Source organism: Colletotrichum tamarilloi (genome assembly GCF_030869305.1).
Source record: "Colletotrichum tamarilloi strain Tom-12 chromosome Unknown Scaffold_62.1, whole genome shotgun sequence".
Lineage (NCBI taxonomy): Eukaryota > Fungi > Ascomycota > Sordariomycetes > Glomerellales > Glomerellaceae > Colletotrichum > Colletotrichum tamarilloi.
The window spans coordinates 61,269-74,349 of NW_026849444.1; the positions used below are offsets into that span (position 1 = coordinate 61,269).

The window sequence follows — 13,081 nt, forward strand, 5'->3', positions numbered from 1 at the left end:
TTTGATCGGGTTTTCCCAACTACAACTTGTAGGGATGGATGTTGTTCAGCGTCGGTCTACGAGGGTCATGTACTACTTACTATACCAAGAAATCAAGAAATCGTACATAAACCAGTCTCTTTTACATTGTGTGTGTGTGGCTTTGGATATGGTTGATGCTAGGCTTGCCGTTGACATTGGCATCAGCAAGCTTCCATCTTAGGTCTAGTTGTCAGATTTTGCTGAGGAACAACAACTCACAATCACCATGAAAGGTCTCTGCAATTGGTGAATGGCAACGTTCGCTATCTAGACTCGGCAGAGCAGGGCCTGCTCACCCAGGTAATCCTATCTACTTTCGCTCGATTGAGGCCAATCCTCCTGACTGACCCGGAACTAGTAACTTCATTCTCCCGCAATCCTCCCTCAACTGCCAACCATCCATGCTTGCCTCTCCCATCATCACCACTCACTCCATCGCATTTCCTTCAGTCGTCGCCCATTGGAATCTCTGATATGCGTACTCAGATGTACCACATGGTGTTCTTGAACATGTCAGATGCCTGGGGGTCAGAGTCAGGGCCACTGCCACCAAGAGGCAGCAGGGGAAGGGACTCGGTGGGACGCTCGCCCTCGAACATGCTAAGACCGCGGGAGCCGTAATCGTCAGCCATTTCCGTCGCCTTGGGGCCGGAGCGGAAGCCCTGAGAGGTAGCAATGTTCTCGTGCGCGCGAGCACGACCACAGGCGAGATCAGCGTAGTAGATCGCCGGGTGAAGGGAGACAGGAGTCGTCGAGCGAGCGTACTGGTAGCACTGGCCATAGATCATGCGCTGAAGATCATTCGTGCCCATCTTCGCCTCGTCCACCAGAACGGTGTAGTGTACAGGGCGAGCAGTTCCCTGAATGGCCACGTGCGAGCACATGTAGAAGTCCCACCAGAAAGGGTGGCAGACCTCCTTCTCAAGGACAGTTCCGGGAAGAGGGTTGCCGTTCTTGTCTCCATTCTGAGGGAAGAATCGAATATGATGGCGCTTTGTAGCCACAATGACCGTCCACTTGGGCTGCTTGGCGGTGGGGTAGATGTTCTTGATGATGTTCTTCATCGTTCCCACCTCGTACTCCAACACCTGTGAGTACTGGCCCTCAGAGACACCGTCACGGAAGTAGACAATGTGGGGAGGAGGCGCAGGGTGGCCCATACGCTTGTGCCAGGTGGGCATGAGACGACCAAGGAAAGTGCGGGCACTGACTGGAGAAAGCATCTCAACGCGGTAGCCGTTGGTCTCAACAGCAGCCGAGTAGAACGTGGCGTCAGCATCCATCGACATAGTCATCGCTGCCATCGAGGGAGCGTCGATTCCAGGAGTTGCGTGGGAAACGTCTACTCCAATCATCATAGTGACTTCCTTAAAGAAAGGAGGGTTCTTGTTAGAAGGACCGGACGGGTGAGGGATACGGCAGGTAACGCCTCCAAGCTTCGCGTTGACCTTCATAGCCACATTGGAATGGTACTGGGCCTGGTTCTTGTCAACATGGCGTGAAAGAACGCACTGAGTAAGCAAGCCGAATCGACAATCGGCGGACTTCTTGATTCGCTCGTAAGAGCCAACGTTGTTGAACCGTAAGATGCAGAAGAGTAGCTGCGGAACAGCATTAGTCTTCGCCTTGACCTGGGCATATGCCCTAGCAATTGCTTCAGCAACATTGTTGTTACGGGCCTCGCTGTCAATCACGACGGCATCTTTAGTAATCTTGCCTCCATGGCTAGTGTAAGTCTGCTTGAATGTCTGTGCAAAGGCCTGAGCACTGGCTTTGTTGGTTGAGTTCTCGAGAATCACGATACCCCAGGATGCTAAAGGAGCACGGTTGGGAACCCAAAACTTCTTGCCGCGTAAGTCCCAGCGACCAGAGAAGACGGGGCTGACCACATTGTTGGCATACTGAATCTTCGGGGGCTCAAGCAGGCTGCCCACAGTTTTAGCCATCTGGTCCTCGAAGATAACACCGTACTGGCGGAGATAGGGGTCCTCCTTCCATGCCAACTGGTTCTTCGCCTTGATGATGTCCGCCTTGCGCTGGGTGGGACGAGTGACAGCAGCCTTGATCATTGCCGAGGTCTGATCAGGGTCAAGCTTGTAATTGTAGCGCTGCATAGCAGCGACCACACAAACCTCCATGGGGAAGAAGCCCGCCTTTGCGGTCTCGACAACGGGCCAGTCACGGAACAGAACCTTGTAACCGTAGGTCTTCTCGAAGTACTTCGTAATGTTCATTTCCTCGCCGTTGTTCGTGAAGACGATACTGTCAGTAGTAGCACCGCTGTCACCGTAGGTTGGGTTGAATGCGAACTCCTTGATGGTGTAAGACTTGTCCCAGTTCTCCTTGCCGCGGTGCTTGGGGCAGAATCGAAGCTTCGCCAGCTTCCTCAGGTGCTTGAAAGCATCAGACATCGTGAGTACCGCCTTGCCGTTCTTGTCCTGCTGGCGCACTGGCTTCAAGATCTTGGCGATGTCCGGCGGGCTCAAGCCCTGCCATCTGCGATCGCAGGTACCCAGAAAGTCCCTGACGAAGAGATGCAACAGCTTGTCTCCCTTCCAGAATGCCGTGTTGGCAACGTCGACATTCAGACCGAGCCCTCGACCAAACTTGTCAATAACCGATTGGTTCATCCGGACCGACGAGTAGACACCCTTGACGACCTGCAAGCAGGGGCCAAGATCCATGGTCTGCGGATTGCGCTCGTTGTAGAAATTGCGCTTGATCGAGAGAAGATTCTCGCTAGGGAATTGGCGGACTAGGTGGTCGAGGAAGTTCATGCACTCCAGAACAGTGCTGTCCCAGTCCATCTTGCCGGTGAGGTATGCCTCAAGAGCCGCCAGGTTGATCTTCTTCGTCTCCTTCATGACGAAGAAGAAGGAATTGTCGCGCGGCTTTGCATTGGGACGAACGGGCTTGCCCTCGTCAAGGTCAACCTTCAAGCGCTCCTCGCCACGGTTGATAGGAACCGACGACCTGAACTTGTGTTAGAGGAGATAGGCATTCAGAATAGGATGACGTACCAAGCCAACTTGCGGCCATCGTTCAACCAGAGGGTCTTGTACTTCGCCAGCATGGTTTGGACAGGCGGAGAGTCCCAAACCTTCTTGAACACCACATTGTACTTCAGGGGCACGGGCGAGATCGACACATCGTACTGGTAGATGGTCATCCTGTCGTTCCACTGCTTCACGCGGAACTGGTTGACCTCCAAGTTGATAACCTTGCCAGAGGTATTGTAACCGGGTCTGCGAATGAAGGGAGTCTCCCCGGCATTGAGGTACGACTCTGGGGGCGGGTCGATACGAGAGTTGACGTGATCCTTGCTGGGACCACCGCCCTCGGGCTTCGCTGGGTCGAACCCCATGGAAGGTCCGAAGCCATGCTTAGGCTGAGATCCCGAGCGGGATCTGGCAGGGCTGGCAGGACCACCACGGCTAGGGGAACCGGAAGACATCCTGTCTAGTCGTGGAGATTGTGGAATTGCTGTGCAGATGTTGCTGTTTGTGGTCAGTGAATGTATGTACGATGCTCGCTGAGGTAGACGAGGTTGAGAGGTAGACGATGTTGAGAGGTAGATGAAGAGGAAGAAGAGGTAAAAAGAGGGAAGAGAGGAACAGGGCCCTTTTTGTAGCTGCCTAGGTCGGCAACTGTCAAAGGCGCTTGAGGAAGGAGGTAGTCAAGAATGGGTGACCTAGAAGGAAGGAAGGAATTTGAGGAGGAGGAACGAATTTCGAAAGCAGGAGCGCTGGAAACTTGCTCCTTTGTCCAGAGATACCTTCGGAGAGGTACCTTAGGTAGGTTAGATGTATGGGTAGGGCAGGATACCTTGTCTGTATTGAAGTAGGTTGGCAGTGAGGCTGGGTTGTAGAAAGTATGGTGATGTGTGGAGGAAGAAGAAGAAGGAGAAGAAGTTGAATGGAGAGAAGGGAAAGGCCTTTTTGTAGAACCCTTGGAGGATATTTCCAGCCTTTTGACTAGGAGGAAGGAGGCAGCATGTGGGTTTGGGAAGGAAGATATGGCAGCAAAATCATACGTGTGGTTGTATCTCGGTGGTGTTTGTACAGAGATGTGAGGTGTGTCAAGCATGGATATGTTGCAAACTTACCTGAGTTGAAAGTTGAAGTTGAGTGAAGTGTGTGGTTGTGATTGATTATTTGTTTGGGTAAGCAAGATGCGATTGCGATGTGAGTGTGTGTGGAGGAGAAGAAGAAGATCTGGAGGCTGGAGGGTTGAGAGGTGGGTTTATATAGCCTCCAGAGAGAGGGAGTGATCTAGAAATCGGCTGTGTGGCTCTGGAGAAGGAGCAGCAGCAGAAGCAGCAGGAAGGATCGATTGCCAGAGAGTGAGATGTTGGGATTTAGGATATGAAGACTTCACTTTAGGATGTGGGGAGGGTGAAAACAATGAGATCTTCAACCTTTGGCCGGGCATATATCAGAATGAAATCATTCAAGTCACTATCAAAAAGATCACGATGCTTCGCTCCTGCCAGATGGCCATCAAGGCGCTGAGAACGCCGGCATGAACGCCTTATTCACGATGCAGCGTGATAGCAGAATGGCATAGAATACACGGGTGATAATATTCAGCAAATGATGGAATTGGCATATGCCACTCAGTCTACGTACGTCGCCAATAGTAAGCTACGGCATAGCTATGAACATCAGAGCCAGACTCGTAAATGATGCTACCATGTAATGACCATACCGAGATATTCCAGACACCGGAGATCAGGAGCCCAGTAGAGAACGCTCAAGGCTTCGAAGACAATAATAAGGGCGTTAGACTCTCGGGCAATCCGCACGTTCATACGCAGTCTACGGTCAAAAGAGCGCAACACGTAGACCTCGAATTGACCGAACATTCGTGGCCTAGAAGGTATCACCGACTAATTTTGTTTTACAGAAGGCTCGACCGCGAGGCATGAGCTTGCTCGTCTTATTCATGAATGCTGCTGCCTTATGATGATGATACTGCAAGTAAAGAGATAGTCACGTTCAAAGCCTCTAGCATCCCATGTGTGAAACCACCCTGCTTTCCACCTATTACGAAGTTCATTAGTCTATCAGTGCTAGTATCCGACATGACCTACATGTCTCTGGTTGGTCTCCAGCCAGAGTCTCGCTTCATTTTTGGATAAACATACTGGGAAGGTCCCTCTCCCGGGAGGGGTTTGCCAGCCCGTAATCGTCATGAGCGTCACCAGGACCGCCAGCTTCACAAAGTCTGGCTTACGACAAGATTTAAAAGTCTACATGAGGGCTACAGATCGATCCATGGACAACAGAATGTGCTTGTCAAGCTATGAGCTATCAGATTGTCTGTAGGTGATGGCATGCGCGATTGTGTCTACAAGCATGACTTATGTTCACAGGTCAAGAAAAGAGATGAATGAACACAAGCATCACTCAGTAATCAGGGCCTAGCAACACGTTTATTCCAATAATCTTCGTATAATTAAAAGCGTACCCTCTCAGGAATACATGCAAACTAAGAAGGGACAACAAGAAAAGTAAGAGGAATAGCAACAGGAATAGCAACAGGAATAGCAACAGGAATAGCAACAGGAATAGCAACAGGAAGAGTGATAGGAAGAAGAAGAATAGAGCTAGGGTGCTGAGCGGCAACTTATTTCATTGATGTGAGGTGGTAAATTAGATCGTATGTTTACCTAAGCCGAACTCTATGGCCCTGGTAGGGAGGGAGGAAATGAAGCCTCGAAGGGAAAACAAAGACAACAAACATCACCCCAACAGTCACCTACCAATGCAGACAGCCATCACGACCGCACCGCAGTTAAAATCAAGTCTAGAAAACAGCCCAGGACATTACTACCCATCAAGGGCACAACTAAGTACGGTATCAAGCTATTCAGCATCGGAGAAACCCTTCGAGCCATAAATATTAGCATCATAATACTATAACTACTCTAAATTAGTCCGATTACTAAGGCAGAGGCAGCTTTCTTAATATAAGTAGACCTAGTTAAAGCAGGAAGATCCAAGAAGCAAGGCGGAATAGACCCCAAGGCGCGAGTCTTCGACATAGACGGACCTCAACACCACGTCAGTCTTATCATGGAGGTCAACGCCATGAACGAACGAAAGTGAGGTTAATGACGTCGACGGTGGATCCACCGTCCAAGAGGATGCTCTACTTGCTGCTTAATACCCGGTTCTTCTAGGGACGATAGATATCGGAACGGAACCTTTATTACGTACTGCTTCAGGGAAAGAACTGTACGTAAATGGACCTGAACACTCTTTTCTGGTTCAGTGGGCTTTAAATTGATTTCACAGTGTCGGGTTGATGCCATCGGGTTTGAGCCATCCATCGCTTTCCTTGCTGCGAGATTACTCCTTGACAAGGGTAACATACCTTGGGATGAGAACCCAAGTCTCAGACCTGTTGGAGGGCGGTTATCCGGAGCTTCACACGGCGATATTGCGCGCGTGCCTTGATCGAGGTATGTCACAAGTGCACAAGCGGGTGACCAAATAGGATGCCGCTCAACGTAGGAGGAGTCCCCTTCTTATAGCCCATACAGTAAGACAAAGTGGCATGTCAAAAGCAGATTTCTTTGAATTACTCAAGCGGCTAGCCAAGCAAACTAGATGACACCCCAACGTGGCATCCCATGTAGCCGTCTGCCATTCATCCCCATCCCCCAAATCGGGTGGACTAGCCATCGAACGTGATGCCGTGGCGTATGCTTTTTGACGAAAAAAAAGTGTGTGCTACTTCTGTGAGCCGCACGAGTGAAGTATCCGCCGCCGCCGCCCTGAACGCCTCCAGTAATGCGGAGCCCCTTGAAGACTTTTTGTATTATACAGAACACTAATGTCGCAGACTTTGCGACCAATGTCCCTTTGAGGAACGTGAGAGAATCATTGCCCTCGAAATCATGAACTAAAGCTCAATATCAAAAGGAAGGTCCCAACACAGCGTGCTGGGCATTATCCCGACGTTTGATGAGCCACCAGATACCGACTAATGTGGTCGGCCGAGTCTGTGATAGACATCGAAATTAGGGCCAACCCCTTCGGAAACCAGCCCCTGAATCCAATCGTCAGCTCCAAGATCAATACTGATATTTGCCATATTGCTGTGCTGGTGCTTGGCTGTAGCTAGCAGGTGCCCAAGAAGCGCTCGCGTCAAACGAAGCCGCTGATGGATATTGCCCCTGCTGGGGCACGTCCTGTCGGTATGCAGAAGCGTCGACATGTCCGCCACTGGAGCCAGGTCGGAGGGGAGAGCTCCTGTATCCGGATGATGCCAGGCGCCTACCCGATCCTTCGTATGGACTGAGGGCTCTCTGGGGGGAGTTTCGTCCACCATTTCCGTACCCAGCGTAGTCACCAGATGCCTGTCGGCTGTGGGAAGGGGGTTGCATACCGTTGTTTTGTCGAGCGCCGAGCTCTTGTTGGGTTTTCCATGCGCTGTAATCAGGCACAGGGGTGTCGCGAATCAGGCCAACGAGATTAGGAGCGCTCAAGCGGAATGCGTTGGGCGAGTGAGCATAAGAGTGAGCCGGTGGTAGGATACCCAAGAGGAAAGTGATGTCTCGGGAAAGAGGCGCTCCTTGGTTGCGTCTTTGCTGGTCAAGACGACGGCCCGCGGCACCCTTAAGAGGGGATTCTCCCCTGGCGAGCTTTCGTGGCCTGTTGAGCTCTTCATAATCGTCGCCTGCAAAGGGTCTCTTTGGAGAGTTTGTAACGCCCATGTACTGTGGGCCCGGGCTGGCCGTCTGACGAACCGGCAAGGCCATTGGGGATTGCCGAACTGAGGTCGGCTGCTCGATGGTCGGAATCAGCATCTTTGGTCGCAGTTGAACAGCCGGCGAGATGATAAGGCGGTAGGCTATGGGGTCGAATGTGTCTACTGAGAAACGGTTTGCAAAGTGTGAAAGTCTGGGATCAGCGGGCCAGAGTTCCGACATGCGCTTCTCCAGCTCAGCAATGGAGGAGAGCTCTCCAAATTGCGATTCGTACTTGTGGAAGTATGAGTATAGTTGCTTCGCCTGGTCCTTCTTATCTTCTTTCTGTGTGAGGCGGTTGACGCAAGTCTCGAAGACAACACGGGCATCTATGCATGGATCAGTATGAATTCATTGGGTATGAAAGAAGGGGGAGCTCACTTGTTGTGTCACCCTTGGAGTGCAAGAACTTGAGGTACTCGAGCATGAAGCTAGCATCCTCGGGGAAAAGCTTTGCACCGCGGTCAAAGATCTTACCGCCGGCTGGGTCGTTGTAGATGAGAGCTTCCATCTTCGCAACGGCGATATAGACATCGCTGGTGAGCTGGCCACGACCTCGGGCCTCGATAAAGACTTGACGAAGACCCGAAGTCGTGTTGCCCTTGCCTTGTGTCCTCCTAGCAGCCCGACAAAGCGCAATCCACACGAACGAAATAGTGCGCTTGAGCATATCTGTCTGTACCGAGAATCCCTGCTTCACGGCGTTGATGCGCTCTTCCTTTCCAAGTTCACCGGGCTGATTGTCGCCATCGTTATCGTCATCGTTCCGCTCGATTGAGTCCTTGATGTTCGGGTCCTGGGCCGAAGCTTCTTCGATCTTACGAACCTCTTTTTCCTCCCGCTCCTTGAGCTTCTTGGACATGGCGTACAAAGTGTCGAGAACGAGGCTGTAGGGCTCCCTGATTGCCTTGGCGCGGGCAGCCTTGCTAGCATCATCGTCTCCGGCCGGGTAGGTCGTTTCCACACGGTCTCCATGTCTAAGCGCAAGCAATACACTTTCGGGATTGGCCTCGATGCCGTCTGTCAGAAAAGACAGGCCCAGCTCCTTGCCATCTTTTGCAATGTTGTTGGCAAAGCACCACTCTGCTGCGTCCACCCACATCTCGGGCCAGAAACGAAGAGCCATCAACGCTTGCCTATAGCAATACAGCACGCGAGTTCTGTAGGCTTCAGGCTCTTCGTCCAGGAGAACCAACGGATCCTCCTTCTCCCACTGAATCCACTTCTTCCAGATATCAACCTGCTCCATGAATTCCTGGTCACCATGGAAGCCGGGTGCAGGAGGCAGGCGAGGAAGCGAAGTTCGCGAGAGCCTGGGAATCAAGCGATCAAGCTGAGAATTTGCTGCCTTGGCTGTCATGTAGGCAGGCGAGCGTTTCTGGATGAATTGGCGGCCCTTACCGTGTTGTCAGCAATAGCAATCTACCGAAGAACAAGTAACTTACAGTCGTTTTGTTCAGGCTCATTTCGAACTGGTCGTAGTCCTTCCACAGGTCTGTAAGCGCAAACATGGGAACTGTGATGGCGCGATGATAGGCCTTGCGCAACTGGTCCATCTTCTGCTGATCCTGCCAACCGCTGCCTCCAACCTGGCCTGGGCCACTCTTGATAAACTGGATGTAGTCCTTCCACAGTTGACCCGAGTCACGATCAATGCCAACAGAAGCAATCACAAAATCGTAGGACATGCTCAAGATTCGGCGAGACTCCCCGTTGGGATCGTTGTTTAAATCGTATCGTCTGCGGATGTAGTTGAGGTATACGGTCCAAAGCTTAACATTGGGCACATTGACCAAGGACCTGCTGAAAAGCGCTTCGGCGTCCTGGAAGCGGTTGGAGTCCAACTCGAGCTGTGCCCAGTCGGCCCAGATATCGGCCTAAATTTGCGTTAGTTTGAAACCTCGCTGTACACAAGCAGAATTCCACTTACAGCCTGGGGGAAAACCTGGAGGAATCGCTCATAGGCAGCGCGCAACTCATCCAACTGGTCATAGCGTCGATGCTCGGCGAACAATGCGAGCCACGCATCCATATCCCCTCTTGGATCCTCCTGCACGCGGTCCTCCAAGATGCCAAAAGTATCGTTCGGGTCTCTGCTGGAAACAGACTGCACTGCTGGAGGGGGTGGCGCCTGCGCCGTACTCGATGCCGCACTTGGCGCTCGCACGGGGACACCCTGGCTCGCCTGCTCTGGAGTGGCGCTCACTTGGCCTTGGACAGGAGTAGATGCAGAAGGGAAAGGAGGGTTTTGTGCAATGGGAGTCTGCGTGGCAGAAACAGCAGGAACAGCGTTCGATGCTGGAGTAGGCGCATCTTCCTCCTCGTCATCGGAGTCTCCCACTAGGAAACCTCCCTGTGTTTTGGGTTTGCCTGATTTCGACTTGATGGATGTGGAAGCGGTAGGAGTTGGGGTTGATTCGGCGGGGGGATTGGGCTCTGCGGTCTCTGGAACTGAAGTTATCGCGACCGACTCTGGGTCATATTCGCCAGCATCTTCTGAGTCACCATTCGCAGCTTGTTCAAGTGGGAAGGCAGGATCTTGACTTTGTTCGTCGCTATGCTGTATATCATTTGTTTCTTCATATCCATCTTCTCCCCAAGACGCACCCTCGAATTGTTGGTCGTTCTGCGGGACTTCGGGATCCATTGCGATGATGGGCGCTCCGAAGAATCTGTGTTGTAGTTTCTCGCAATGATCACAATACGAAGCTCTTAACTGAGAACCTCAATATCAATTGACTTCGCCGTGTGGCGCTTGTCGTGGTAGCTATGAGCTATCAGGTCGCCCTAGGCGCGAAGACACTGGGTATTCCGGGCGAGGAAGGCGTGTTCCGGCTCGTAGAAGATCGATAAACGGTCGCGAAAGAAAGTTTTGAAAGAGTCCAGTCGTTCGTAGTCGGCTATCGAAGGTCGCTGATGGCTGCGCGGGACAGTGAAGCTGATGATGTTGGCTACCTGTAAGACGGAACGGGTCGCAAAATTGGAAGGTTGCAGCTTGTTGGCAATGTGAAAGATTGGAGGAAAGTAGACGCCGAAACCAGGCTAGCGTGGTTTAGCGGTGACCTGGCAAAAGTTCGGCTGAATCGAGCTCCGACGGATAAGACAATCTTATCGGATAAGGAGTGTCTGGCACCTGCCCGACTTCCACTTTGACCTAGGTACTCCGTACCTTACCTAGGTATGCATATTTCGGCGTTCAAGAAGATCAAAAACTTATGTCGGCCTCAATGTTTTGACTATACTGGCACATTCTAGCTACATAGGGTCTTTCCATCTAAGTGAAGTATCCGTCGGGTTAGGTAAAGTAGGTAAGGCAGGTAGAATAAGAATGAAAGGCATCAGCCATCTCCAAGCCTCGCTTTGTGTGGCTGGGAAGGTGGACAGGAACTTGACAGGCACACGGACGGGCGCGAGAGCCGAAAAGGGCTAGCCTTGACGTGAAGACCACTTTACGCGAAATTCGCGGTAAGGGGAAGGCAGGCGCGTCCCAGGCCCACGTCGTTGTCCCGTTGCAATTGACGAGCCGAGCCTTCTTCTTCCATCTCGCTCGCCGCAAAACAATCCCACCTTCTCAATACACCAACTCCACCCACCACTTCAGACCGACGTTCACGCAACGAATTTTTTCCCAGCTTTCCTTTGCTCGCAGTCGCGCAGATTTTCCCTCTACAACCATTACCACATACTCAACCAAGACTTCATCGCCCACCTTTCACGATGTCGATCGTCTCGCTTCTGGGCGTTAAGGTTCTGAACAACCCCGCCAAGTTCACGGACAAGTACGAGTTCGAGATCACCTTCGAGTGCTTGGAGTCCTTGGAGAAGGGTAAAGAATCCATTCGGAAGACAGCCATGATCTCACGTTTTTCTAATCAACTTTTAATCAGATCTCGAGTGGAAGTTGACCTACGTTGGTTCTGCGACTAGGTTAGTTCAACGTGGAATTTTTCACCACGTTCACCGCCATTCGCTGACAGCCAGACAACAGTGATCAGTACGACCAAGAGCTCGACAGTCTTCTCGTCGGGCCCGTTCCCGTCGGTGTCAACAAGTTCATCTTCGAGGCCGATGCGCCCAACACTTCCAGAATTCCCGACGCCGACATTCTGGGTGTCACTGTGATCCTCCTGACCTGCGCTTACGACGGTCGCGAGTTCGTTCGCGTTGGCTACTATGTCAACAATGAGTACGACTCTGAGGAGCTCAACGCCGAGCCCCCCTCCAAGCCCATCATCGAGCGAGTCAAGCGCAACGTTCTCGCTGAGAAGCCTCGTGTGACCCGCTTCGCGATCAAGTGGTACGTTTTCGTAGACATGAGGGGAAAACAAGAGGCGACAGAATAGTGGAGCTAACTGGGAGCCTTAGGGACAACGATGCCGCCGCCCCCGCCGAGTTTCCCCCTGAGCAGCCCGAGGCTGACCTCGTGCCTGACGAGGATGAGTACGGTGCTGAGGAGCGTGACGAGGAGGAAGAGGCCGAGGCTAGTGGTGCCAACGGCGAGAAGCCCGCCGGTGAGGATCTCGAGATGGCCGGTGTTGAGAACGGCGAGGGTGAGGCCGTTCCTGCGGAGGAGGACGAGATGTCGGATGACGGCAGTGTTGATATCGAGGGCGAGAGCGAGGACGAGCTGGAGGAGGAGGGCGAGGGCGAGGGCGAGGCTGAGGCTGCCGATGACGACGCCATGGACGTCGACACCGGTGACAAGCCCGTCGCTGTTGCCGGCAAGGCCTAGGAGGTCGCTACTCACTAGGTGACGCCTGTCGAGAGATGTTTTGACGCTTTTGCCCATACCCCCATTGTTTTGCCGACCCAGAAGTTATTCGACTAGAATTGCGCAGGATGGTGGTTTACACGAAGAATACGACCTGGATGATGATTGCATAAGGTACCCGAACTATTCAGTATAGATGATGTGGTTTGGAAAGGGACCAAGTGCAGAAGGGACTTGATCCTAGTAATTAGATGCAAAAGATACCTTTTCCTGTGTGCCTATTGGACCTCTTCCTGTTGACCTAGATGCGTGTCGAAGCGAGTAACCATTTTTCTACTTTCAAGGTTTGTAGTATTAGTTCCAACCCCGCGGCGGGAGAGGAAGAAAAAAAAAAGCGAATGCCAAGCTCCATGAAACGAATCCCGACGACACGATCTAGCGTTTTCTTCTGCATCATGCGACTGAGATTGAGACATTTTCAAACGGGCTTGCGAATTCCATTCTCTTCAGACCACACTAAGGCACCCCAGCAACCAGATGCCTCTCCCGCGCCCCTTGTCCAACCCCCCCCCCCCCGGCTCCTCAGGTTGGGT

The 13,081-nt window shown here is 52.2% G+C and overlaps 3 protein-coding genes across 3 annotated transcripts; 1 reads left to right on the top strand and 2 right to left on the bottom strand.

Annotated features, from left to right (window-relative positions):
• Positions 1-503: 503 nt before the first annotated feature.
• Positions 504-3,475, bottom strand: CTAM01_11436 (piwi domain-containing protein; the record flags this gene model as incomplete). Its single annotated transcript, XM_060527447.1, has 2 exons — positions 504-2,994; positions 3,042-3,475. 2 exons carry the CDS (start codon positions 3,473-3,475, stop codon positions 504-506), a joined length of 2,925 nt encoding a protein of 974 aa, XP_060377887.1.
• A 3,627-nt stretch (positions 3,476-7,102) lies between these two features.
• On the bottom strand, positions 7,103-10,424 carry CTAM01_11437 (mRNA 3'-end-processing protein RNA14; the record flags this gene model as incomplete). The annotated part of the gene is made up of 4 exons (XM_060527448.1): positions 7,103-8,106; positions 8,159-9,173; positions 9,223-9,654; positions 9,708-10,424. 4 exons carry the CDS (start codon positions 10,422-10,424, stop codon positions 7,103-7,105), a joined length of 3,168 nt encoding a protein of 1,055 aa, XP_060377888.1.
• A 1,070-nt stretch (positions 10,425-11,494) lies between these two features.
• Positions 11,495-12,509, top strand: CTAM01_11438 (ASF1 like histone chaperone; the record flags this gene model as incomplete). Its single annotated transcript, XM_060527449.1, has 4 exons — positions 11,495-11,603; positions 11,665-11,704; positions 11,766-12,074; positions 12,143-12,509. The coding sequence occupies 4 exons, from the start codon at positions 11,495-11,497 to the stop codon at positions 12,507-12,509; spliced, it is 825 nt and encodes a 274-aa protein (XP_060377889.1).
• Positions 12,510-13,081: the final 572 nt, after the last annotated feature.